Source organism: Suillus clintonianus (genome assembly GCF_016758775.1).
Source record: "Suillus clintonianus strain FC179 chromosome Unknown DEU56scaffold_137, whole genome shotgun sequence".
Taxonomy (NCBI): Eukaryota; Fungi; Basidiomycota; class Agaricomycetes; order Boletales; family Suillaceae; genus Suillus; species Suillus clintonianus.
The window spans coordinates 1-25953 of record NW_024539361.1 but is presented as its reverse complement, the minus strand read 5'-3'; the positions used below and the strand labels follow the sequence as shown (position 1 = coordinate 25953).

At 47.6% G+C, this 25953-nt stretch overlaps 11 protein-coding genes across 11 annotated transcripts; 6 read left to right on the top strand and 5 right to left on the bottom strand.

Annotated features, from left to right (window-relative positions):
- Positions 1-1351: 1351 nt before the first annotated feature.
- DEU56DRAFT_918561 (uncharacterized protein) lies at positions 1352-2184 on the bottom strand (the record flags this gene model as incomplete). The annotated part of the gene is made up of 4 exons (XM_041358134.1): positions 1352-1528; positions 1577-1887; positions 1941-1996; positions 2069-2184. The coding sequence occupies 4 exons, from the start codon at positions 2182-2184 to the stop codon at positions 1352-1354; spliced, it is 660 nt and encodes a 219-aa protein (XP_041202476.1).
- Positions 2185-2838: 654 nt separating this feature from the next.
- DEU56DRAFT_836299 (acyl-CoA dehydrogenase/oxidase C-terminal) lies at positions 2839-6226 on the bottom strand. The gene is made up of 16 exons (XM_041354794.1): positions 5972-6226; positions 5840-5918; positions 5637-5791; positions 5500-5584; positions 5208-5446; positions 5099-5158; positions 4910-5049; positions 4839-4858; positions 4753-4787; positions 4547-4704; positions 4281-4492; positions 3834-4233; positions 3597-3781; positions 3450-3546; positions 3292-3400; positions 2839-3239 (listed from the first exon to the last, which is right to left on the bottom strand). Exons 1-15 carry the CDS (start codon positions 6078-6080, stop codon positions 3326-3328), a joined length of 2049 nt encoding a protein of 682 aa, XP_041202475.1. The 5' UTR covers positions 6081-6226; the 3' UTR covers positions 2839-3239; positions 3292-3325.
- Positions 6227-6277: 51 nt separating this feature from the next.
- On the top strand, positions 6278-9500 carry DEU56DRAFT_895072 (glycoside hydrolase family 79 protein). The gene is made up of 14 exons (XM_041356378.1): positions 6278-6379; positions 6438-6748; positions 6799-6811; positions 6863-7028; positions 7080-7167; positions 7217-7305; positions 7357-7404; positions 7454-7644; positions 7698-8013; positions 8070-8079; positions 8133-8174; positions 8234-8471; positions 8524-8578; positions 8633-9500. The coding sequence occupies exons 2-14, from the start codon at positions 6451-6453 to the stop codon at positions 9032-9034; spliced, it is 1956 nt and encodes a 651-aa protein (XP_041202474.1). The 5' UTR covers positions 6278-6379; positions 6438-6450; the 3' UTR covers positions 9035-9500.
- Positions 9501-9915: 415 nt separating this feature from the next.
- Positions 9916-12073, top strand: DEU56DRAFT_121052 (uncharacterized protein). Its single transcript, XM_041344641.1, has 8 exons — positions 9916-10220; positions 10275-10314; positions 10361-10583; positions 10636-10752; positions 10804-10907; positions 10955-11252; positions 11308-11476; positions 11538-12073. Exons 1-8 carry the CDS (start codon positions 10109-10111, stop codon positions 11900-11902), a joined length of 1428 nt encoding a protein of 475 aa, XP_041202473.1. The 5' UTR covers positions 9916-10108; the 3' UTR covers positions 11903-12073.
- A 1-nt stretch (position 12074) lies between these two features.
- On the top strand, positions 12075-13016 carry DEU56DRAFT_121072 (uncharacterized protein). The gene is made up of 3 exons (XM_041344642.1): positions 12075-12250; positions 12308-12488; positions 12560-13016. The coding sequence occupies exons 1-3, from the start codon at positions 12240-12242 to the stop codon at positions 12935-12937; spliced, it is 570 nt and encodes a 189-aa protein (XP_041202472.1). The 5' UTR covers positions 12075-12239; the 3' UTR covers positions 12938-13016.
- Positions 13017-13135: 119 nt separating this feature from the next.
- Positions 13136-14818, bottom strand: DEU56DRAFT_121048 (uncharacterized protein). The gene is made up of 7 exons (XM_041344640.1): positions 14445-14818; positions 14222-14388; positions 14132-14167; positions 13814-14081; positions 13629-13760; positions 13490-13576; positions 13136-13441 (listed from the first exon to the last, which is right to left on the bottom strand). Exons 1-7 carry the CDS (start codon positions 14583-14585, stop codon positions 13334-13336), a joined length of 939 nt encoding a protein of 312 aa, XP_041202471.1. The 5' UTR covers positions 14586-14818; the 3' UTR covers positions 13136-13333.
- A 1338-nt stretch (positions 14819-16156) lies between these two features.
- DEU56DRAFT_836280 (uncharacterized protein) lies at positions 16157-17691 on the top strand. Its single transcript, XM_041354793.1, has 7 exons — positions 16157-16285; positions 16339-16433; positions 16501-16937; positions 16995-17099; positions 17153-17229; positions 17285-17345; positions 17394-17691. The coding sequence occupies exons 1-7, from the start codon at positions 16248-16250 to the stop codon at positions 17445-17447; spliced, it is 867 nt and encodes a 288-aa protein (XP_041202470.1). The 5' UTR covers positions 16157-16247; the 3' UTR covers positions 17448-17691.
- A 315-nt stretch (positions 17692-18006) lies between these two features.
- Positions 18007-18737, bottom strand: DEU56DRAFT_836273 (uncharacterized protein; the record flags this gene model as incomplete). Its single annotated transcript, XM_041354792.1, has 4 exons — positions 18675-18737; positions 18437-18562; positions 18244-18384; positions 18007-18150 (listed from the first exon to the last, which is right to left on the bottom strand). Coding segments are annotated over exons 2-3 (214 nt in total), but the record flags the coding sequence as incomplete, so codon positions are not given.
- On the top strand, positions 18631-19250 carry DEU56DRAFT_918555 (uncharacterized protein; the record flags this gene model as incomplete). The annotated part of the gene is made up of 5 exons (XM_041358133.1): positions 18631-18759; positions 18817-18918; positions 18969-19036; positions 19092-19152; positions 19200-19250. 5 exons carry the CDS (start codon positions 18631-18633, stop codon positions 19248-19250), a joined length of 411 nt encoding a protein of 136 aa, XP_041202468.1.
- An 875-nt stretch (positions 19251-20125) lies between these two features.
- Positions 20126-20710, bottom strand: DEU56DRAFT_918554 (uncharacterized protein; the record flags this gene model as incomplete). Its single annotated transcript, XM_041358132.1, has 2 exons — positions 20126-20389; positions 20495-20710. The coding sequence occupies 2 exons, from the start codon at positions 20708-20710 to the stop codon at positions 20126-20128; spliced, it is 480 nt and encodes a 159-aa protein (XP_041202467.1).
- Positions 20711-21618: 908 nt separating this feature from the next.
- On the top strand, positions 21619-22571 carry DEU56DRAFT_836267 (uncharacterized protein). Its single transcript, XM_041354791.1, has 5 exons — positions 21619-22000; positions 22058-22162; positions 22213-22280; positions 22336-22396; positions 22444-22571. The coding sequence occupies exons 1-5, from the start codon at positions 21689-21691 to the stop codon at positions 22495-22497; spliced, it is 600 nt and encodes a 199-aa protein (XP_041202466.1). The 5' UTR covers positions 21619-21688; the 3' UTR covers positions 22498-22571.
- The last annotated feature ends 3382 nt before the right edge of the window (positions 22572-25953 follow it).

The window sequence follows — 25953 nt, the reverse complement described above, 5'->3', positions numbered from 1 at the left end:
TCAGCCGTCTCCAAGTATAGGTCTCGGTCGACTTGGGGAGGGGGATGCTAGGGAGAGGGATTGGCAGCTGTTTCGAGCTGACGAAAGCTCTCGTTAGGGGGATACTGCTGCCCCAACCGCTTGCCCGTCATTGCAATTTGAAATTCTCCGCAACTTCGCCTATTTTTAGATGGACTAAGCCAGCTGCTATCGACAGGTTAGCGGGTCGGCCACGAGGTGGGGTATTTGCCCCAGGGTCAGTGGCCTATGACACAAACATAGCCCATAAACTCCATCCGGTTCTTTCGTTCCGGCCGAAGATTTCCCGACTACCCATGCAGCACCAAATATTGAAGAAAGACTTACAGCATAAGTCAGAGTAGCTTCATTTTTTGTTCATCAACCCCACCTGCACTCATTACCAGAATGCCTGATGTCCTCGGTCATAGCGAGCTGACAAACACAATCACCGGAGCTATGCAGATATGGATTACACAAATCCTATCACCAGTCTGACAAGCCGGAACGTCTGTTGGTCCAATAGCATTGGGAAGGGTGTCAAGACTTCATCGGGCGAGTGGAGATTGCATACGATCACCGGCACCCGTCATACGAAGGGAGATCCAAAAGAGCGCGTTCAGTAGTCATTAGTAAGTACTATGAAATTTATGCTATCAGGACATCTGCATGTAACGAAGATAGCAACTAACCAGTCTGCAAAGGCGGCTGAAAACCTTGACAACAGATTCTAAGAACAAAATGGTGCAATTGTTAATCATCTTGCCGACCTGCGCGGCAACAAAAGCTCTTGTGACGTCTTTGGCCAGACGCTGATCGACATCTTCTGTCGCTTGCGTTGGCGTGACTTCTTTTCCATAAGAGCAACATTCTAGAAGGACAATGTTGGGGATATCGTGTCATAATGGTGCGGCGACTTGTGGAGGGTCGCACTGTCCGCAGGCAACAGATACAAATATGGCGATGAAATGGGAGGATTGGCAACAGCTTAGGTCGACGAAAGCAAAATATTGTGGCGTTGCGTAAGGCACGTCCGTCCGTCCAGGACAGAGTTTTCCCCCTCATACTCGGGTAGTACATCCTCAATATTTGTCAGTAAACCCTGAAGGTAAAACGCACGTTACCGCGGCGACCCAATGTGCAATCGCCTTAGCCCAGCAAATGCGCTGTATGACAGGTCGACCATGCGGAGCGGGTTCGATATCACAGCGATGAGTTTGTAATGATAGGTCACAGGATGAACCGTGTCTTGCTCCAGGCTGATGCCATTCTTCATGTTACAAAACAGGAACAAACATAATACGTAAGTAAGATGTTGTGCAACTTGGCATGATCATCCATCTACTATGTTAAGTTACTCTGGGGATGCTACCTCAAGGCTAACATTAACTGCCAACTGCTCCTTATATTCGTACGGGGTTAATGCGGTGTGGAACAGATGTTTCTTATCGGTAAGAGCTTGCAACCGTTCGAGCTGAGCTTTCAGCTCAGGACTAGAAGTGATCATTCCCTTATGCATCTGCCAATGAGACTGGAACAGCGTCAGCACGTCCAAAATCAAAATAATCGTCACGCCTACTTCGACACTCAGCCAACCACCAACAAGAATAAACAAATTCTCATCCTCCAGCGTAGACCCAAACGTGTTTATTTTCACAGGTGAGGCCGAGTTCTTAGTGAATATGTCCAACACCTCTGCGCGATTACTAGGGTCTTTGAGCGCAAGGCAGAGGATTTCCGTGACAGGCTGCTGGAGTGCAGTGGGATGTTTGTTAAATATCACATGGTATATCTTCTCCGAACCCCCTAAGACGGGTTTCAGGGCTTCACGCAGAGTATCGTGCAAGGGGGACGCTATCATCGCCTGATGGTGCTCTTGGCTATCCCAGTCTGAAGCCAGTTATTAATCCCCTTTCAAGTCTAGCAAAATACGCGACACATACTGAGGAAGACATAGCCTGTGGCTGGGTTCTCGATCTGCACTCCAGCGTAGGCGGGCCTATTACAACAATAGTATGGTAAGGGCGCCCCGTGCTACCAGTGATATCTACTAGCAGGAGATGGTACGCACATCTGGATGCCATCCGCCTTCGAAACTATGTCGAACGCAGGGCGTAAAATTGAGGGGTCGTTACGAAACTCCTCTGAAGTGTCGAAGATAATGATTTCAGTCGTTGGGATAGACATGATCATGAATCTTCTACTAGTATTTCCTCCCTACATATACGTTGACGATAAATTTTCAAATTTCGTGCGCCAACTCCCGTTATTCCCAGGTGATGCCTGTTGCTTCAACCAAGTCTCTACCTGTTCCGGCTTATTGCAGATGGCGGCTCATGGACCAACCATATCAGCCCACACATGTATGGACGGTAATTCGGCGCAACTTTTACAATGCTTCTCGTCCATTCAATGGCTCCATGAAATGACGCGTTTGATCCCGCGGAACCAATTCGCATCGACTCCATGCGCGCTCGTGGCACTCGACCCCAGGGCCTTTCATGTTCCATTCTGACTCAGGCTTGGCGCTCAAATCGAATCCCTTTCATGCCCTGGTGCGTTGTGATCCGAGTCCCGTGGTATTATTGGCATTCAGAATGCAAATACATATGTCCTTAGAAGAAACGGTTCTGGAAATTGGACAGATTTGTGCCTCTCCCTCTGGAGACTGAGGGCGGTTGCAGTGATCTTCCTGTCTCCATTTTCACTTTCGGTGGTAGAACTGCGCCGCCCAAGGATGGTGTTTATTTCATCAATGCTCGCATGACTACCGCAATTGCAGGTGATGACTGTCCGCAGGCGAGCAGGTCGTTTGTAGTACTGAACTTAAGTTACACTTAGATCGATATATATAGAAACTAATATTGGTACTACTACCACAACTTTGGACGACCACTGGTTCTTACACTTCGCAACCCACAATTCTGCCTCAATAAAATATTTTGCTTCACCACATATAATTGTACGCTTATTGTATAGTGCTATACAGTTGAATCATTAAAATTGGTGCAGAAATGACAGAGATAGCTTTGAGGTGCGACAGACCAGCTTTGTCACTCGGCGAGTCGGAGCTTCAGCATCTTGCAGGACACAAAGCGTCGATTTGGTCAAGGCTGGGCTTGTCCGAAGTTGTGGTAGCCGATAGTATGAGTGAAGATACCTCACAGAATGGCACGGATCCAAGAGAAGCAAACACGAATTGAGCGCATGCTAACTTACATTACTACTCTGGTGCTCAACATCTGGAGTGTACAAATTACTCGCCCGGACTTATGTTTAGGGAGGAACACGTACGTCTTACAAATAGCTGAAGATCTCATTAATGATTTCAGAGTCTACTTTTGAGCTTCCTCTTCTGCTCAGCAGCAGCTTGCCCGCGTTGTCGCATGGGTCGAAGGTAAGGCTACATTAACCGAGTGAATAGAAACCAAAAATATTGAACAAAGACTTACAGCATAAGCCGGAGTAACTTCATCCTTATTCATTGGCTCCATCTGCACTCGTTTCCAGAGTGCCTCGTATACGCGGCCATCGAAGACTCCTAGCGCGCTATCGAACGCAATCAATACGGCAATGATACAGATAAGGTTCACACGTACCTGTCTAAGGACCAGTCCGAGAAGCCGAAAGCATCGCTTAGACCAATAGCATTGGGTAGCACCTCAAGACAAAGGGCTTTGACGGCTAAACGGAGATCCTGCGTGGGATCGCCCGCACCCGTATGACGGATCAAACCAACCGAAAGGAGATCCACAAGGGCGCTTTCAGCACTCGTTAGTAAGTACTGTTAAAGTTGTGTAATTAGAACGTCTAAAGTGACGGAATTAGCAACTTGCCAGTCTGTAAAGGCAGCCGACAACCTTCGCATCCTCTGACGGTAGCATGGTGAGATTTTTGATCATCTCACCGACCTGCGCGGCGACAAAAGCTTCTGTTACGGCTTTGGCCAAGCGCTGATTGACGCTCGCATCGACATCTCCACTCGCTTGCGTTTGCGTGAAGTTCTTTACCATAAGAGCAGCACGCCATTCTAGAAGAAGGACAACGCTAGGGATATGGTGCCAAGTTGATGCGGTAACTTGTGGAGGGGCCTCGCTGGTTGCGGATAACAAACGCAGATAAGCCGATGGAAGGGGAAGCTTGGCAACAGCTGAGGTTGACGAAAGCACAGATTTACATAACTTTGTGGCGGCGCGTACTACTTGTCCGTCTAGGACAAAGTTGTCTCCTTCGAATCTGGTTGCCAGTTCAGTGTCAGTTAACATCCAGAAAGTAGAACGCACGTTGCGGAGGGGAGGTAATCCACGTATAATCGCCCCAGCCCAGCAAATGCGCTGTAGCCGTGACCACCCATAGAACGCCGAGCGGTTTCAATATCACTGATTCCATGCGTAGTAACTAAAACCTTTAATCCACACAAGAGAGCATGCATTTCTGGAAGAAGAGACATGTCTCGATTTGCAAGCCGCTGTTGCATCTCATTTAATGCTTTTATCTAACCATCGCGGACTTGAATACTCGGATGAACATATGAAGGAGTAGAACGAACCGTATACCTCCCGAGCTCAATGAACACGAATGCTCTGGACAGAATAGGTAACAAGCGGTAGTATGTTGAAGGATATGTCAAGACTTGACGTTCAAGTCCCTTTGCGTCTGGTTCGCCTTGTCTCCGGACGGTCGTGTAGCGAATAGCAACTGTCACAGCTGCAAAAGATCAGGTTTTGAAACTACGCTGGATGCTCAGAGCTCTACCTTTAGCTATGTTCCATCCGGCCTGTGGTATCATGCTAAAATATAATGTTAATCTTGTCGAGCAAAAGTTGAGATAATTGACAGACTTTGCCCTGATATACATCATCTGGCACACCGGGTCAGTAAGTCAATATCAAGACGAATTGAAGCGAATTACTCCTCCGTAGCTGAGTTTTGCATGAGGAGGTTGGATATAACTACCCTCCGTCGTAACCTCAGCAAACTTCGAGAACATGTTCGTCCTGGGTATCCGTACGTGATCAAACCTCGCGAAACCTTGATCTTGTGCAGCCAGGCCTGAAGCCAATACATTAGATTAGTTATTATAGCTAGAGATTTCACTTACCTCCCCCAGCTTTTGGACCAATGTCGCCAACAGTGATTCCTGGGAGAGGTTTGTGATCCTCTGCAAAAAAAATCAGTATCGCCATAAATTGGGTACCACCAAGGCGAACCTAACGACCGCAGTTGCACGAAGAAGAGGTGAGGACCCATATCCTTCCCGTCCGGCAAGATCAACTTTGCTTGGACAGCACCGTGAGTCGCTGACTTGCCCAGGGCACCGATCCACCATTTAGTGCTCGTAAGACTGGGAGAGTTTATTTCGAATTCTTGGGTTTCTGGGATATATGTTGAAGTTGTTTCTAGTCGGGCTACGTTTGTACCGTGACCGAGTTCGGTTTGCAAGTAACACCTAAAGATTGCGGCTGAGTCTAGTTCACGTGGAAATGATTGAAGTCGACTTGCCCTTGAATGCCCTTCTCATACACCAAGTCCCAATAGTTTTCCATCAATGAGGAAGATCCTTGGCCGAGGAAGACGGGCTGGAATGCTACGTGATTCATGAGTATCCTGTTAGTGCGATAAGACATGAGTCTGCATACCAGCATCATGAAGTGCAGTCGACAACACTTCTGAAAGTAGTGACGTGGCTGTAGTATATTCTTCTTCAGACCAACTATGAATACGACGCAATTCATCGAGCCTATTTATGATGGCAGCAGATCTAATGTATTGATCTGTCCTCCCTAGAAAGTCCCTGCGAGACTAAGTCACGCGAAAGACAGGATAGCTAGCAGTGACCCACCTGTGCTGTTTGTCGAATAATGGTTCTTGCACAAGAATCTTTTCCAGGCGTTCACGCAGATCCCACACTTTCTGTTCACCTTGAGGGAAGTTAGGACATCACAAGAACTAAGACATAGGCTCAGACTTTCACCATACAAATAGTTCCGGACAGTCTGGACGCTGATCGAGGTCTGTGATCGCGCGGCCTTCATATCAGCCGCTGTCAGTTGATTGACATCTACTGTTGTTCCAGGCGCCATTGTCTTTGTGCTGCCGATTTAGAGTTGCTCGGGAGAGGATGCTATCCGCTCTATAAACTTAAGTATCCAAGCTTTATATGCGGTAAATGTGCAGTGTGAGAGCTCGTGATTCTCGGGATTACTATCCGGTAAAGTACGAGCTGGACGACGACGGACGTGTAACCAACTCTCAGATCGGCGCTTCTTAACCTTTATGTAAAAGGTCCGAAAATAGTATAAGTTGTAGTGCAGTATTCGGGAGCATCTTGGTCTCAAACACCTTCCAACGTTGTGGAACTGCTGTCTAGCTAGAGGAACTGGTACTCCTTCACACACTCAATGTTTTCCAGGTAACTGATGATTTTTCTCTTCATCTAGACATTTCGTTGAAATGCGCCTTCTCCTCGTCCATTCGTTACTCTTTTCTTTTGGCCTTGCTCGGGCAGCTGTTACTGCCTATGGTCCTCACGTCCAGTCACCACTTGGTACTACGACAGCTGCATCTGCCTCATATACGGGCGCTGCTTCATACGATCAAACAATATTAAATGCACCGCCTCTACCTAATCCTCCTCCACCCACTCAGTTCAATGTAGAGTTGCAGACGGGAGACGTCTCAGGACTTTCAATTCAACAAGAAGGTTCATTCTTTGGCTTCAGTATAGAGTTCAGTGTTACGACGCAAGTCCGTAAGTACTTCCTTCATATGACCGTGTATCCGCTGAACGTGTTCTTATAGTCGGGCTGAACAGGTAAAAAAACTCGACTACTTATAATGCTAGAGTGTTCTCAACGATCGGCAGTTCTTTCCTTCAAGTGCCGTTTCTCAACCTCATGGCCAACCTACGACAACGCGGCGGCAGCGTTAAGATTCGTGTTGGTGGTAATACTCAAGAGACCGCTACCCTAGTGGATAGCACCCCAGACGGTGCTGCTCTTGAGAAGGACTACGGAAAGTCATCTAACCCCGTAAGTGCAACGATCGTTTACTGAATTATCCTGAGACTGAACACCTTCAAGACGTCAACGCCGCCCCTTGTCTTCACAAGCGAGATTATCAAGATGATGGCCGAGATATCTTCGCTCACTGACGTATATTGGTACATGGGTACGCGATACGTGATTATATCCCTGCTGTCACTGACCTTCTTGCGCAGGTGTGCCGTTCAATGATACTCAGCATTGGCGTTTGCAGATCGCTGAAGTCGGACAGGCGATGCTTGGAAAATATCTAATCGGTCTACAGGTCCGCGAACATGACGTATAATATGATGGTCTCTAATTGTTTTTGCTTTAGGCCGGCAATGAGCCTGATCTTTACTCAAGACACGGTCACCGGCCGGATGTAGGGTTTTCTGGCCTCAGTCTGTATCCTGATGTTGACTGTCCTGTAGACTTATAGTCCTCAGGATTACAAGGACGAGTTCGGTCTTCTCATCGACGCAGTGAACGCAGACTCTAATATTCCCAACAAAAATCTGCTCATTGGCCCCAACCTGGCTGGTGTGTGGAGCCCATCAGACATCTGGCAAACCGGGTTCGCCACAGATTTCAACCAAAACCTCGCTGGATTGGCTGTTGAAAGGTGAGCAATAGATTGTCTAAATTATCATTGTCTTCCAGCTCACAGCCCTGAAGGTACCCCACTGATAATTGTTACGCTCTGTTCGGCATAGGAACTCCTCGCTATGGTCAAGAAGTATTCCCGGACTTCCTGACACATCAATCGGGTATCAACCTCGCCAACGAGTTCAGTGGTGCCCCCGCCTATGCGCAATCCGTTGGAAAGCCCTTTATCATGTCGGAAACGAATACGGCGTCTTGCGGAGGTTTTCCCGGTTTAAGCGACAGCTTCGGGGCTGCCCTGTGGGGAATTGACTATGCTCTCCAGCTCGCATACAGCAATTTCTCAACTGTACTTTTCCATGTTGGTGGACAGAGCGTATATTACAATGTACGTCCAAAATTGAGCCCTGTCGTCATTCAATCTCTAACCATTGTCCTCTCTAGCCCTTTACACGTCCGTATTAATTATCATACCTGGATGGAGATTGTTCTAACTTTGTCCTTAAGCACCTGTAAGAAACCAGTCAACATTCCATCAGTGGACTATTGGTATGAGCTATCTTCCATCATTTCTCTATTGGATCTTAACATCATTGTTTCCATTGTAGGTCCGGTATATTACTCGGCTCTAGTTGTCGCTGAAGCACTGGGCTCCTCTAATACCGCACAGGTCCTGGATCTGCAGGCAAATGGTGGAAACGACTACACTCCGGGTTATGCGATTTACGAAAATGGCCAACCAGTCCGTGTCGCGCTCACCAACTTCATGACGGATTCGTCTGGAAATAGCGATTATACTGCGAGCATTTCAATCGGGGGGACAGTGCCTCCTCAAGTGAAAGTCAAGTGAGTGATTCCTGTATTATCATTAATTTACTGTTTCCTAACGTTTACACAGGTACTTACTAGCTGATTCTGTCTCTCAAATATACGATTTCACGTGGGCCGGACAGGTGCGTACAGTATTAAGTGCTCGCATCGATCACCTAGACTGATTATTTCCTTAGACCTTCGGCGGCCCATTCACATCAGACGGGCGACTCAATGGCACACTCGACGTACAGACTATTCCCTGTGACCAGACTAACAACGTGTGTCAAGTCAAAGTACCTGCTCCTGGTTTCGCCCTTGTATTCCTCACCGATAACGCGTTGTACGAGTCCGACGCAAGCCCGACAATGACCTTCTCAACCACTGCTTATACGAATCTCCATGGATCTGCCACCGTCACCATTGACCCCTCCGTTCTGGCTACCTCGAACGGTGAGAAAGGATTAGCCGACGCCCTGGCGGGCACGAGCAAAGGTCGACAGATGAGTAGCGCTCTTGGATTTGCGCACGCGCTGCCTAGCTTGGTCGCTGTCATGGCCGGTGCTCTTGTGATCGGACGTCTGGCCCTCGTGCGATGAACGTGTGTACTTATTTTCCAGAGTTTAGTGGGTCAGGAGCTTTCTTTCCCTTCCCTTTATTCACCTGCACTCGCATCGGACTTGATTTACATGCACATATATCCCGGAATTCAGCATTGTCTCTCCTGTGTAGTATGATATTCTTTCTTTGTCGGATTCTTTGGATTGCTAAGACCTGCGTGCATTATACCTTACACTAATTCTACTCACTATCTTTTTGTCAATCACTTACCACTGAATTCCCTGACTGCCCACAAATTTATTATGTACAGGCTGAACTGGCTTCACGACGAAAATCCACCGACATTTGACACTTGACTTACCAGCGGTCGAAAGTTGCACCCTACTCATGTTTTCTGGTGAGCCACCACCTCAGGGGTTTAGCGTTGATTGCTATGGCCTCTTCACGAGACTCCTTGTCAGCAGAACCCCCGACTTGTCGCGCCACCGTTTTACTGCTTTTTCGGTACTCACCGTGAATCTTTATTGGTCTGAGCAGGTTATTTACACTATAGTACTACTAGACGTTCACTTCCTCCCTTCAAATATATATATACTCATCAATCCTACATCGTATATCATCGATTCGCCCATTATCGCAGAGATACTGACCAAACCGAAAAGAAACTGTTTGGACGCCTCATCTCCCTCCTGTCTCAGGCCCGGTCTTCAGCTTCAAAAGGTGGCACCAACTTATACACAATGGTTGAATCTGTTGGACGTTGACCAGTCTCCACAACTTCGACAAGGTCTTGTGTGGTGGCGTACTAAGGGTGATAATAGTTAATATTGGTTTGGAGATTCGTGTGTTGTCAATGGACGTGAAGATCAGCCACCTTATCTAATCTCCGATTTTATTTTCCGATTAGGGCCCTTGCCATCTCAAATGTGCTAAACTACATATTGGTGCAAAGTTACTTAGGCTTCTTTGCCAGCGCTGAAGCTGAAGTCAACACTCAGCACTCAATTCCGAGCTGTTGAACACTTTGACTAGGCTCATCTCCGAATCTGTTCAAACGCGCGCTTTTCATCTACTGCCCTCGATTTTCCTGAATTATTGTTCTTTTATTACACATGTCTACGGAGCCTGTAGCAGATCCTGTCGAGGAAAAACGGGCTGCAGGAGAGGAAACTACGATGCCTGAAGGAAGTGAAGATGAGAAGATGCAGAATGCTCGCAAGCAGAGTATGTGTTTTTTTTTTTATCATCTTTCTGCAGATGGATGATGATCGAGCCTAGTCGAGTTCTATTTTGCCGACTCGAACCTGCCGTTCGATAAGTGCGTATGATCACTACGCACGCCGTGCATGGCTAATATGGTTCAGGTTTATGTGGAGTCTGCACACTGCAAACGCAGAACACTGGGTACCCATCAAAACCGTCTCGTCGTTCAAGCGCATGCGAGATTATGTATCGAAAGGCCATGATTGGATAGTGAAGGCCTTACGGACAAGTGAGGAGCTGGAAGTGGATGAAGCTGGCGAAAATGCGAGGCGTCGCACTGAGGTTCAACCACCGAAGGGCCAGTTTGAGAGAAGTGTCTATGCGGTGAGTCAGATCATTGAGGTACCGACAAATATGCTTATGCACGGCGCTGCAGAAAGGGTTTGGCGAGGAGACTTCCGATTTGCAGAAGAAATTGGAAGAGTTTTTCAACCAGTATGGACAAACGAATGCCGTCAGGATGCGCCGTGTAGACGGGAACAAGCAGTTCAAGGCATGTTTCCTACACTCAATTAAGAAAAACATATGGGCTAATTTCAAACAGGGATCAGTCTTCGTCGAATTCACAGACATGAAATCCGTTGAAGCATTCCTAAATGCTGACCCCAAGCCATCTTGGGATGACGCCGAGTTGTTGATTATGTCCAAGTGCGATATTTCCCCTCTTCCAAGTTATGTTCTCTAATAGACTCTAGGGAGGCCTACTGCGATATGAAAATCAAGGAAAAGGGTCTTACTGGCAAGACCGCTGAGATGCGCAAGGACAGCATCGCAAGCCGGAAGGGCTTCAATGCGTTCCAGGAGATGGATGGGAAGGGTAAAAAGGGTAAAGACAAGCCCAACCCCGAAGTCTGGCTCGAGTTCATGGGGTCCAAGATTCGTGTGCAGGAGGAAGATGGAGGTAGCGTGAAGAGTGAAAATGTGCCGTATGTCAAGGGCGCAACAATGAAGTTCACGGGCTGTGGTGGTGATGCTAACTTTAACGACATGAAGGTAATTTGGTGGGTTTCGCTTCGCGTGTTAATGTTCTGACTTCCTGGACCAATAGAATCCTTTGAGAGAGCGCTTTGCCCGAGTACCATACATCCAATTCTCGAAAGGAGATGACTTTGGTCTCGTTGGATTCGACAAAACCTTGACGGAAGATGAGATTGACTACGTGAAGACCAACCTGAAGACCGTGAACTCCAATGAAGTTCAGTGGTCTGTACCTGAAGGTACTGTCATCCTTCCTGTATTGTATGCGATCTGTAACTTACCCTTGTCATCGTGTCGCAGAGGAAGAAGAGAAACAATTCCAAATCGATCGTGCTAACTTTGCTGCGCGATCAGCTCTCTCGCGTTCTCAGGATCGAAAAGGTGGTTCGTCACGGGGCGGACGAGGAGGCGGACGAGGAGGTGGACGTGGAGGCCGGGGTGGGGGTCGGGGTGGTAGAGGTGGAGGCCGTGGTGGTCGAGGTGGAGGCCGTGGTGGAGGCCGCGGTGGCGAGAAAAGCCAGTCTGCTGCAACATCTGAGGAGCAGAGCGGAGAAAAGCGCAAACGCGCCGTTGAGCCTGACGGTGGCCCTGATACTGGAATTCGTGGTCAGGCTGTCCCTACGATTGCGCCATCGAAAAAAGCAAAAACAGATGCTGCATCATAGTATCTGTACGAATACGCTGTGTATATTCTGTACAGTACTAGTCTGAGTACTACTTGCATTCATGAAGCTATGTGCACAGGAGGTCACAGCTGGGGTACCCGGGAGTATACTCCATGTAAGTTTGGCGGTACCCGGGGGTATACTCCACATATTTTAGGTACTATGCTGTGCATGGCAGTGTGGCCCCATTAAATATAAGTCAGCTGTGGAACCTCGTGTACTAGTATAATCCCCACCCCTCGGTGCCCTTCACTTTTCTGTTCAATCAAAGAGACATCGCAGAACGCTTCCCGCAACTTTTTCAATTGCTTACTTGCGATCCGTGCGCCTAGTGGAAATGGATAACAGGCGAGCCCAATTTACCCTTCGTTCCTGGCATAATGTTCTAATGACTCATTCACTCAGCGCTACACAGGATAATTCATGCCACGAACCTCGCGACATGGAAAAAAGGCAGTTTGCAGACTTGGAAAAGGTTGGGGGACTAGCTGCAGAATATGAATCGACTGAGGAAGAAGAAACCTTGCGTCCCGCCGAGGCTGCGCTTGAGATGCTTATCGTTGTCCTTAACTGGTCACTGTTCTCAGTGAGTTTGAGCTGTCAGAGCATTAAATATTCCATCCTCTGATGACGCATCGTTTTGCCCCTCGACTCTAGGCGCTGATAACCGGGTCAATCTGGGCGTTACAGTTAATTTCGCCACGACCAGATGCCTCTATGCACGACCCTTCGCCACGTCATGCGCTCTCACCGCTCTCACACGGTGTCCTATTCGTCGGCAGCATACTAAGTTTCTCCGTCGCATTCCTCATCGTTCTGGGCAAGAGCCTCATGGGCCAGTACACGCTCACCCTGAGACTGCCGCCGTTTGGCCTCCGTAGCCTCCCCAAGTCTAGGGTTCAAGATTTGCGTGCGATACCAACATCCATGCCCACATGGTTCATGGGGATCCTGAAGTCATTGAGGTTTATCCTTCCACTTATCCAGTTTTTGGTTACTGCGGCACTACTCGCGATCTACTGGCTCAAGGCTTAGTCACTTGCCCTTCCAAGGCCACGAACAGGCTTCTTCCTTCATAGTCTTTGCCAATCTTTCTTACTTTCTTGATACGAGAAACAATGTCGTGTACTTTGTATCAAAGTTTATGTTATTCTTGATCCATCAGCCAGATAACCATTTTGTTTCCTTTTTTATTATGAGTGAAGGACTTGCCAGCACTTGCACCAAACCTGCACCACGAAAGATCTCCCCAAAACAGGATGATCTGTTTCCTTTTCCAGGAGTTGAACGTTGAACAGTTCGTGACGAAATCGAGGGATTGCATGAAATATGGGTATCAATCCTAACCGAACGATGAAACGAACACATCTAAAGATACGAAATAATACAACCGTACAGTATTGACATGACCAGCCGGAGAATCGATGGTATCTAAACGTCCTTGACCTGTTCCTCAAGCCAGTTCCACAGCTCCGAGGCCTGCTGTGGATCCTGTCCGTCCGCATGTGTGTATCCAATGCGTGCCCAAGGAACAAGATACTGTCCATGATGTAAGTTCGAGCAGAGTCAGGAGAGAAGGCGGCTAACCTTTCCGTTGAGATTCGCTCCTTCTGCAGTGGTTCCAGCATATAACTGCGTGAGCGCGCCAAATGAAACATCATGGAAAAGCATGTTCTACAAATATTGGCGATTAGGATCTGGAAGGTTGAACGATGCGATGACATACGCCTATCACTTTGCTGAAGGAGTCGTAGTAACGGGAAAGCTCCGTCTTGGTACCACCGGGGTTGAGTGCTGTTGAGACTATACCCTGGTCGCCATACCGTCTTGCTACCTCAGCTGCAAATAAAACGTTCCCCTATTCACGCCGGAGTTTAGTAAGGAGTTTCATACAATGGAGACAAAACTTACCATTTTGCTTTGACCATAGAGAATCATAGGGCTCTTCTTTCTCCTGGCGGGAGAGTCCTTGAACGTGTTGTAGTCCAGACTACCGAACCAGTGGGCATTAGAAGCCGTGTTCACAATGCGTGCAATTCCGTCAGATGATTGCGCGGCACCCGCTAAAAGTGCAGGCATGATACATTTCGTGAAGTAGAAGTGACCAAGGACATTTGTGCCGAATTGCAGGTCATAACCGTCGTCCGTCAACATCTCTATAGGAGGTGTCATGACCCCTCTGAGCGACATGTGAGCAAACGATGAGGCAGCAAGTCAGGTAACACTCACGCGTTGTTGAACAGGACGTGTAGTACGGGCTCTCTCCTAAAGATCAGATATCAGTCGTTTTGTTGCTCAACCAATGCAATGCAAGCTGACCGCAGAAATTCTTCTCCAGAAACCTTGATGGACTGCAAGTTTGCCAAGTTGAGTTGCAATAAAAAAGCTTCTTTTCCAGTGCTCTCCTTGAGGTCGCGAATAACGGCTTCACCCTTGGCCTTATCACGACAAGCAACGTAGACTTTTGCGTTTTTTGTGAGGAGGACCTAACAATGAAAGCGTTAGCATGAGGCAGACACCGACGCGTCGATGGGAGACATACTCTGGCAGTCTCTTTGCCTATCCCTGCATTAGCACCGGTGACGAGAACGACCTTCCCGGACATATCTGGGATGTCAGACGCGCCGAACCGCGCTGACGGAGGAAAAGTCTCGCGAACGTACACCGACCAGATGTGACCCATAATGAATGAGGGGGAAGTGATTTCGAGGGTTGACTAGGACTGGAGGTTTTTGAGCTCGAGGAAGATTCAATGACGAACTTCAACTGTGTGGTGACTGTGAATGCAGGACGCGCCTTTTTATACTTAATTATGTGCTTCTTGCCGGGACCGCGACGTGTTCGCGTACGTACGCGACAAATGACTCCTATCGGAGTGGCGCGAATTGCTAAATTTATACTGAATTGAATGATTTTGTCACGTTCATTGTCTAATGGGCCGACGCGGTCGCGTACAATCGTCGACAACGTCGGCAACAGCGATGGCGAGTCCCCAAAGTCGACGGTGTAATATCAATGCGATAGTCTGAAGGTGCGAAACCCAATGTGCTCGCCCTCGCTCTCCAAAATAATCCAACTGTTACTACAATCAAAGGTCGGTGTACGCGTAATTATAAAGGCTGACGCAAAGAAGATCACGAATCACGGTCAACACACCGATATTAATGCCACAAATTTACATAATGGACCCTTTCTTTACAAAACGCAGCAAGGGCCCTAGTGTTGTGGGCAGAACTGGCTGTACGACCTAGTAGATGGCAGAGCCCCGCGAAAAATGGCTGGCTTGGCAGAGAACCGGCCTGCGACAATAACATATGCAGTGTTTAACTTCAAAAGCCTGAAAACAGAGTCGCAGACGCTCTCAGCTTCGTCCCAGAATGCCATGCATATGGTCCATGCTGGTGGCGCCATCTCTAATCAACAATAACTTTCAGCGTCTCGACAAAGTTGCTAACAGCTCTGTGGAAACGCAAGCTCACTGTAGGTCACCTCGACAGCTCCCCTGGTACCAACGGTCGAGAGCCTACGCTGCTATATGAATCATGATCACGAAGTCTTGTAAAGGGCAATCCCTCTCGGTCAAGTCACGACCGCGATCAATTTCACCAGAGAGATTGTCAATTAAGCACCCAGACTCTTTCTCGTCGGATACCGTCTTCATAAAACAAACATCTATCATGCCTGCTCGGCGCAGGTTGGCCTCCGTCGGATGCTCCACTTCTTCCAGGACCTCCAAGCTGATGGAGGCTGAACGATGACCCATCTACAAGAGTTGCAGTGTGCCTGTATTCGGGATGGTGGCCTGACTGTCGTGCGATGCGTCAAATGCTCTTGTCATGTGTAGTGCCAGTCCCAACATGATCACCGATGCAGACCGCAAACGACAACTAGAATCATCTTCGATAAATTGTCATCGCAAATTGAGGCACCATCACGAACTCACAGCTGGAAGACTACTTATACCATGATATACCTGGAAGTCAAACCGTCACTGGTAGGGCACTTTTTAACTTGTTTGCCTCCTTGCTGGTTTTGTCACGAGTTGCATTTCCAAATATCTGCCCACTATGCCGACTGGAATGGACAAAGCTATGACGACCTGGAATAGATAGTGGATGATTCAAGGACGATTGAATCATAAACTCTCGAAACGGCTCCGAGTGATCCTTCTAAGATCTGCCAGTGTACTAGCACTTGCTTGCCCTCACATGTACTGAGATCAAGTTGCGGGCGGAGTTTGAAATTAGTAGTTGGTCTCCGAGTCAGGCTCCAGCTAATACTAATCGTTTGCCACGTACAGCTTGCCGGGGCTGCCTTTTGAAGCGTCCCCGCATCTGTACATAATATGATACAGGTACCCTCTGATTTGAACAGTAACAATTGGTATGGTCAGGCAACCTCTTTATGAAAGGCATATTGTACTCACTTCCGGTCAGTCTTTCGCTTCCAGTCCTTCTTCCTCGCATTGATAAATGCCGTACCTCTCTTTTGCCTCTCTTACACCACTCAACGGCGAACAATGATTCTGAAGGTACTGCATCTGCATACAACGACTGCAAATACACCGCCCCTGACTTCCAATTTCTCTTTCCGAACAGCGATACGGTTGGAATGTTTCTTTAAAGGGGCCGGAATGCATGCATGCATGTATATTTTTAGTAGGCTTCCATTCACTCCTCCTCGCTTTGACATAAACGTCATACCCCTTAGGCCATTGAACGATAGTGGTTCACCGGTTGTGGGAATGGCGAGAGTCGCATGGACGAATTTCTGCCTCAAGTCCGTACAATCGGAGAAACTGATTGAATTGCTGGGTCTGAATCACGGGTATAAAGGTAGGGCACTTAAGATCACTGACTATCACGCAACTTCACAAACCTTTATCATCTCTGTATCATCCACTATGCCTTATCCTGAAGCTGGCATCTATTTGATCCAAAGTTCTAGCCAGCCGGATATTTACGCCAGCTTGCATAACAATCACCAAAGAGTACTTCGCGCAGAGTACTGTGATATTGAACAGTACTCCCAATTGGTAAGCTGAGGGACTTTCGAATCATCCTGCCACCCTGAGAGCTCACGGCAAGAGTAGTGGCGCCTGGAATATGTTGAAAATGATACCGACAGCTCTAAGGCATACTGCATTATCAGCAAGCCAGATACTGCAAATCCATTGGGCGTGAATACCGTCCACACCGTAGGTGGTCTACTGTAAGATTTAAATTGCTCCTTAGACACCGTGGTCTACAGAATCAAGCTGTCTACTCCATGCTCGACGAGTCCGACGTGCAGTCATGGTACCTCAGCGAGACTGACGAGGGTTACGTGTGAGTGACGACCATCCTTGTTTTAACTTTTCGTGCTCGAGCTCAAGCATCGCAGGATCGGCCAAAGTGCCAATAACAAACAGTACACTTGGCGCCACGGCGCCAAAGGCGAGCCGGTGTGTGGATCCTTTTTCGTTAAAGTGTCTCTGCTTAACTCAGTGCAGATCGTGATCACGTCCCACGACACCCAGAGCTGGAAATTCGTGGCACCAGAATAAGCACTGGCATGCAAGCACTCCTGTTAAACGGTAGACATTTACATGGTTCTTCTCGTGGTTCGCCCAAGCTCTATTTCATGAGTGAGGCAGAGTAACACTCTGGAGGTTCCGTACAGTCCAAACTGATATTGAGTCGAAAGGCAATAAACTCCTCATAAACATACGCCATCCCATAGTTAGGTTGAAGTCTTCCGTTTGATATGCCGATTGTTCCCGCTGAGCATGTGACGCAGTATGAGTAGAGCGCAATACTCGCGAAAGTTAAAACCGAAGGTGCCAGTGGTGCCTATCCAAAATTTTCAAATGAGTTGCGCAGCTGCTTTTGCAGCAGCCAGTTCTAGTTTATCCGGTCTTAATGAAATAAGAAATGGGAGGAAAATATTGAACAGAATCTTCAGCGGTAAGATTCAAGCCTACTGATACCATGAATACCTAGAAGTCAAACCGTTGGTAGGGCAGCCAGCACTAGCACTTGCTTGCCCTCACAAGTACTGAGATCACGTTGCGGGTGGAGTTTGAAATTAGTAGTTAGTCCCAGGCTCCAGCTAATAGTACTAATCACTGTTTTCCACGTACCTTGCTGGGGCTGCCTTTTGAAGCCCCCGCGTCTGTACATAATATGATACAGGTACGGACCTTCTCCTCTGATATGAACAGTGACACAGGCAACCTCTTTATGAAAGGTATATTGTACTCACGTTCGGTCAGTCTTTCGCTTCCAGTCCTTCTTCCTCGCTTTGATAAAAGCCGTACCTCTTACACCATTCAACGCCGAACAATTGTTCCGATTTTGAAGGCCTTACTGCGTCTCCATACAACGACTGCCAATACACCGCCCCCCCCTCTTCCAATCTCCATTTCCGAACAGCGATACGGTTGGACTGTATCGGCGACATCGTTAAAAATGCCGGAATGAAAGCATGTATGTATATTTTTAGTAAGCTTCCATTCACTTCTCCTCGCTTTGACATAAACATTATACCCCTTAGGCCATTGAACGGTGAACGGTTCACCAGTTATGGGAATGGCGAGAGTCGCAAGCACGAATTTCTGCCTCAAGTTCATACAATCGGAGAGACTGATTGAATCGCTGGGTCTGAATCACGGGTATAAAGGTAGGGCAATTAAGATCACTATCTATCACACAACTTCACAAACTTTTATCTTCTCTGTATCATCCACAATGACTTTTCCTGATGCTGGCGTCTATTTGATCCAAAATTCTAGCAATCCGGATATTTACGCCACCATCCACGGTACTGAACATGTACTTCGTGCAGAGTCCTTGGATGTCCACAAGTACTACCAAAGGGTAAGCTGAGGGACTCTCGAATCATTCTGCCACCCTGAGAGCTCACTGCAAGAGTAGTGGCGCGTGACCTATGCTGATAATGATAGCGACCAGGGAATCTGCGTTCTCTCCAAGGAACAAGGTGCAGGCATATTGGGCGTGAGATCATCCGTCCACCAGGTAGGCAATCTACTGTAAGATTTGAATCGCTCATTGGACACCGTCTACAGAATGCACCTGTCTTCACCCTCTCCGAATCGCAGTCCTGGATCCTCACCCAGACTGACGAGGGCTACACGTGAGCGACGACCATCCTCATTTTGACTCTTCGTGCTCGAGTTGAAGTGTCGCAGGATCGGCCAGTTTTCTCAACATGGTGTTTACAATTGGTCCTACCACACCAAAGGCGAACCAGTGCGTGCATCCCTTTTCGTAAAGTGCCTCTGCCTGACCCAGTGCAGATCACAGTCGTAGAGAACGGCCAGAGCTGGAAATTCGTGCCAGAAAACTAAGCACTGGGATGCAGATGTTCGCGTCATGTATCTGTTTAGTTTCTGAAATTCGATAGTCGCTGTACCATCAGTTTATGCAAATGCTGGCGTGTAAAGCGATGCCAATTTTTTCGACTTCACTCGGTTCTCAATTACCATTGAGAAAGAACATGATCACTAGGTTCAACACACAGGACATATTCTACATGATCCAGCAATTTGTATCTAAACGTCTTGAGCAAAACCGGACAGTGCTCGGGTACGAAGCACATTTGGAACACCCTCCACACATGGTAAGAAATACACGGGTGTGGAAGTTAAGCTGAAAAAGTGTAAGCAAGCATATACGATGAAGCGGTTAAAAATCAGAGTACCCCTGTTAAACGTTAGACACTTACATGGTTCTCTTCTCGTGGTTCGCCCAAGCTTTATTCATGAGCGAGTCAGAGTAACATTATGGATGGAGCTCTCTGACGAGCAACACCCGACATCGCTGAAATGGCAGAGCTGACGAGTCGACTAATTTTGATTTATGGGTAGTGATCAATTAAGCTCATCACTACTACCCAGAACTCAAAAAGTCAAGACGACTTCGACGAGCCTGATAAGATGGGCGCTTGATCGGCAGTTCGAGCAGAGCGGTCAAAGCGATCTCTCTTAGTTAATTGAAAGAATCCATTCCTGGTTGAGATAGAGAAGCAAGCCAGCACCGCCCGCATGATAATAATAGCTGCGACGCACCTGTTTCCGCCTCTATATTTCAGTAGTCGACCTCGAGAGAACGTCTCCGCATGTAAATTGAGAAACACCCCCCAAAAAAAACAATCATAATACGGACCTCCGCACCAGAGCAGTATGAACCACGGACAGAGGAAATATATAGCGCACGAACATAACTAAGCAGCAGTTCGCCAGCCCACTATTCTTGAACCCAAATCACATCCCATCGTCATGATCGCTCGACGCAGATTGGCCTCTGTCGGGTGCTCCACATCTTCCAGAGCCTCATTGATAGAGGTTGAACGATGACCCAACCACAAGAGTTGCAGTATGCCTATCTTAGGAATGGCAGCCCAACTGTCGCGCGATGCATTGAACACTCGTGTCATGTGTAGCGCCAGTCTTAACATGATCACTGATGCAGATACCGCAAACGACAACTAGAATCATCTTCAATAAATTGACATTGCGTAGATACCATAACGAACTCACAGGAAGAAGGTTGATAGTCAATTGAAGATAGGTTCCGTACACTCTAAACTGACATTGAGGCGGAGGGCAAAAAATTCCTCATCGACATAGGTCATCCCGATGCTAGATCGAAGTCCTTCATTGGATATCCCGATGAGTTGTACAGCTGCTTTCGCAACCGCTAGTTCTAGCTCATCCGGTCTCAAAGTGAAATTAGAAATAGGATGACTCGGCGACGCAACATCGGTTTGTAAATATTTATTGGTGAGATTCAGGTCCACCAATGACATGATATACCTAGAAGTCAAATCATTGGTGAGGCATTGCACCGCTGCAGTCAAGGAAAGTTTTAGCCTACTCAGCCGCAATAGAGGGGCTCGGCGGTATGTCGAGTTGCATCCTCAAATACCATCCCGCTACCAAGTGAGATGCAAGTGAGAAAGGGCAGCAGTTGCAGAAGGGCGGGCGCAAGAAGCTAGCAGGTGTTGGAAAGCAGCAAGAGGAGGGTGCGGGAGACTAGTAGGTTGTCCACTGAATGTCATTATGGATGGATCACCAAATCTCTATCCCATGAGCGAGTCCACCGAAATGGCAAAGAAATGCGATGTGCACTGTGACATGCAGTCCTTGCTGTGCGGCGCACATGCACGAGCATGTAGGGATGCTCCTCTGTTGCGACTTGAAGCTTACTTCAGAAGTGGAGCGAAGATTAACCGCCACGTCGCCCAGTCGGCAACATGAAGCACAACGAGAGTAATACAAATGATCAAAGAAAACAGCAATGACGGAGAGACATCAACGAAGGAAGAACAAGACGAAAGCTGAAGGTATGAGACTCGAGAGATCATACTACGGGGAGTGAGGATATGTTGTACTCTGAGAGCAACAGCGGTGCGCTCAATGTCGCATCCTTCCTCCAAAAGCAGGTACAGGGCTTGTTCTTTCCGATCACGACACGACTGATCCTCCAGTGGTAGACCATGGCGAGCCTGAGTGAGAAACTTGTGCGATATAATGTTTTTGAAGCCGTTCAGAACTCGAAAGCGATTTACATAAATGAATTTTCAATATTTCTAGCTACTATTTTTGAACCATTTCAAGCACGTGAGTCAAGACTTTCCGGATCCGGACAGTGATACGGTTGGAATGTTTCGGTGACATCTTTAAAGGGGCCGGAATTATAGCATATTTTTGGTAAGCTTCCATTCACTCCTCCTCGCTTTGACAGAATGTTTGGGTAAACCCCTTGCGTCATTGAACGGTGAACGATGGTCCCGACCGGTTCACCGGTTATTGGAATGACGAGAGTCCCATGCACGAATGTCTCCCTCACGTTCATACAACCGGAGAGACTGATTGAATTGCTGGGTCTGAAACACGGGTATAAAGGTAGGGCAATTAAGATCACTATCTATCACCCAACCTTTATCATCTCTGTATCATCCACTATGTCTTATCCTGAAGCTGGCATCTATCTCATCCAAAGTTCTAGCAAGCCGGATATTTACGCCAGCGTCCACCACGGTGGACAAAATGTACTTCGTGGAGAGTCCTTCGATACCGACAAGTACTACCAAAGGGTAAGCTGAGGGACTCTCGAATCATCCTGCCACCCTGAGAGCTCACGGCAAGATTAGTGGCGCCTGGACTATGTTGCTGGTAACCAAGACCGCCCTCAAGTATTCTGCGCTCTCACCAAGGTAAATGGTGAAGGCGGATTGGGCGTGAATTCCATCTACACCGTAGGTAGTTTACTGTAAGATTCAAATTGCTCCTTGAACACTGTCTACAGAATCAAGCTGTCTACTCTCTCAATAACCCGCAGTCCTGGTTCCTCAGCCAGACTGACGAAGGCTACCTGTGAGTGACGATCATCCTTGTTTTAACTCTTCGTGCTCGAGCTGAAGTGTCGCAGGATCGGCCAGATATCCGATGATGTTACATACACTTGGACCCACCACAACAAAGGCGATCCAGTGCGTGCATCCCTTTTCGTGAAGTGTCTCTGCTTGACCCAGTGCAGATCACAATCGTAGCCGACGGCTCCCAGAGCTGGCAATTCGTGCCGGAAAACTAAGCACTGGGATGCAGATGTTCGCGTCATGTACCATTTTAGTTTCTGAAATTTGATAGTTGTTGTACCATCAGTTTATGCAAATGCTAGCGTGTAAAGCGGTGCCAATTTTTTCGACTTCACTCGGTTCTCAATTACCACTGGGAAAGGACATGATCACTAGGTGCAACACGCAGGACACATTCTACATGATCCAGCAATTTGTATCTAAACGTCTTGAGCAAAACCTGACAGTGCTCGGGTACAAAGCACATTTCGAACATTCTCCACACATGGTAAAGAATACAAGGGTGTGGAAGTTATGCTGAAAACAGTGCAAGCAAGCATTAATGTACTGATATACGATGAAGCGGTGAAAGATTATTGAAAATGCTCGAAAAAAGATATGAACACCCCTGTTAAACGTTAGACACTTACATGGTTCTCTTCCCGTGGTTCGCCCAAACCCTATTTCACGAGTGAGTCAGAGTAACACTATGGATGGAGCTCTCTGACGAGCATCAGTAGTCCAGACGACTTCGACGAGCCTGAGAAGATGGGTGCTTGATCGACAGTTCGAGCAGAGCGGTCAAAGCGATCTCTCTTAATTAATTGAAAGAATTCATTCCTGGTAAAGATAGAGAAGCAAGCCAGCGCCATCCACATGATAATGAAATTTGCGACACACCTGTTTCATATTTTCATAGTCAACCTTGAGAGAACGTCTCCGCACATAAATTGAGAAACACGCCAAAAACAAAAACAATCATAATACAAACCTCCGCACCAGAGCAGAATGAACCACGGACAGACGAAATATATAGCGCACGAACATAACTAAGCAGCAGTTTGCCAGCCCACTATTCTTGAACCCAAATCACATCTCATCGTCATGACCGTGGTCGACTTCACCACTAGTGAGACTATCAGTTGAACTCCCAAACTCTTGTTCGCCAGATATCGTCTTTGCAAAACAAATATCTACCATGCATGCTCGGCGCAGATTGGCCTCTGTCGGGTGCTCCACATCTTCCAGGACTTCATTGATAGAGGCTGAACGATGACCCAACCACACATCAGTGAACCGGTGAAGATTTGATAAGAGCATATATAACAATATATAGTTGAAAATAACAAGAATCAATATAATTCTGCTATGGGGGATTACATTGTCATTTTTGGCCTTGTAGAGCGCAGAATAAAGTATGATTGTCCTACATAGGTTTATGATGCGGACAACACTGCGATATCACTCGCACTTGAACTTGGAGGAGAGGTTGAGCACAAGTTGATGGTAAGGCAAAATGAATCAGCGCTGCCACCTCAGAAGTAAGGTCGATATTTTTGAAACTGTCCTACAGAGGTTTATGATGCGGACAACACTGCGATATCACTCGCACTTGAACTTGGAGGAGAGGTTGAGCACAAGTTGATGGTAAGTAGTGATGTGCAAAGCCCGGCTTCAGGCCGTGGGCCGAGCCAAGCCGAGCCCATTTAGGCCGGGCCAAGCCGAGCCTTGAGGACGGCCCATAAGGGCTCAAGGCCCGGCTTGAGGTATCTGTAAGCCTGAGCCGGGCCCTCGAGCCACGGCTTTCAATGGGCGTAACACTGGCAGATCATAGATGAGTATTTGAGTACTTCTGCTCGTTTGCGTGCATCTGCATTTGTTCGTATGTAATTCTGCGTGTTCTCACTCACACATACTCATTTATAAATCGTTGCACGTGACACTTTGTTTGTTCGGAACGGGTCATTCATGCTTGCCATATCCTGTTCGTTCACCACTCGTATCTTCACACTCGTGCTCATATTGCACTCATTCCAGCTTGTGTACACCTGTTCTGACTTGTCCCTCGTCGTTCTCATTCATCTGGGCTTGCCTGGCCTCATTTTGGTTCATTATGGCTTGTCCCTCGGCATTCTCATCCATCTAGGCTTACCTGCACTCGTCTGGACTCTTCTGCATTCGTCTGCATTCGTCTGGACTTGCCTGAACTCGTTTTGACTTGCCTGTATTCATCTGGGCTTGCCTGCACTTGTTTGGACTCGTCTGCATTCGCTTGTACTTGCCTGCACTCATTCTGCATTCGTTTGGACTCATCTGCATTCGCTTGGACTTGCCTGAACTCGTTTGGACTTGACTTGGCTTGTCTGTATTCGTCTGGGCTTGTCTGCATTCATCTGGACTCGCCTGCAATCGTTTGGACTTGCCTGCATTCATTTGCGCTTGCCTGCACTCGTTTGGACTCGTCTGCATTCATCTGCATTCGTCTGGACTTGTCTGCGTTCGTTTGGACTTGACTTATCCTGTCTGTATTCGTCTGGGCTTGTCTGCAAACGTTTGGACTTGACTTGGCTTGTCTGCATTCATCTGGACTCGCCTGCAATCGTTTGGACTTGCCTGCATTCATTTGCGCTTGCCTGCACTCATTTGGACTCGTCTGCATTCATCTGCATTCGTCTGGACTTGTCTGCGTTCGTTTGGACTTGCCCTGGCTTGTCTGTATTCGTCTGGGCTTGTCTGCACTCGTTTGGACTTGCCTGCATTCATCTGGACTTGCATGCACTCGTTTGGACTCATTTTCATGTACGTTGGTGCCCGTGCATTTTCGACAGCTGTTAATAATATCACACAATTTTTTGCATAGCAAGCCGCGGCCTAAGCCTAGGCCGAGCCGAGCCTAGCCTGAGCCGTCAAGGAAGGCTCGGCCTGCAATTTCAGTGAGCCTGAGCCCCATCAAGCCGAGCCGTGGCCCCGGCTTTTGAGCCGGGCCGGGCCGTGCACATCACTAATGGTAAGGCTAAATGAATCAGCGCTGCCACCTCAGAAGTAAGGTCGATATTTTTGAAACTATCCTACAGAGGTTTATGATGCGGACAACACTGCGATATCACTCGCACTCGAACTTGGAGGAGAGGTTGAGCACAAGTTGATGGTAAGGCAAAATGAATCAGCGCTGCCACCTCAGAAGTAAGGTCGATATTTTTGAAACTAAAAGCTATTGCTAATGTCTTCCAGAAGGCCGGAGCATGTCTGCCAAGCCAGCAAGCCTAGATTTGCGCCCTACATTAGCTATGAAGGTTACCTTACTCATAGGGTGATGATTGTGAGCTAATATCAGAATTGGGAACTTGTGTGAATATGTTGTACATTTTGCAGCAACGCAGCACGTTTTATTAATTGCGATCGCACCCGAAGAAGTCAAACATATACACTGATCCTGCTTGTTGTTGCACGGTAGCTTAGTAGATAACTTTAGAGCAAAAGGTCATGCCTCGCAATTCAGAAACTGCTTGCTACTCAAGGGCCTTATGTGACGCTGTGTCATAACTCGACAGTTGTATTCATTCGCGATACGTCCAACAGAATTCTGCGTGCATGCATTCACGATCTTCAGTAGCTTAGCTCCTCCCTCTAACAATAAAGTTGTTTCAAAGGAATATTAGGTATTGTAACGACGTTGTTCCACTCTACTTTAA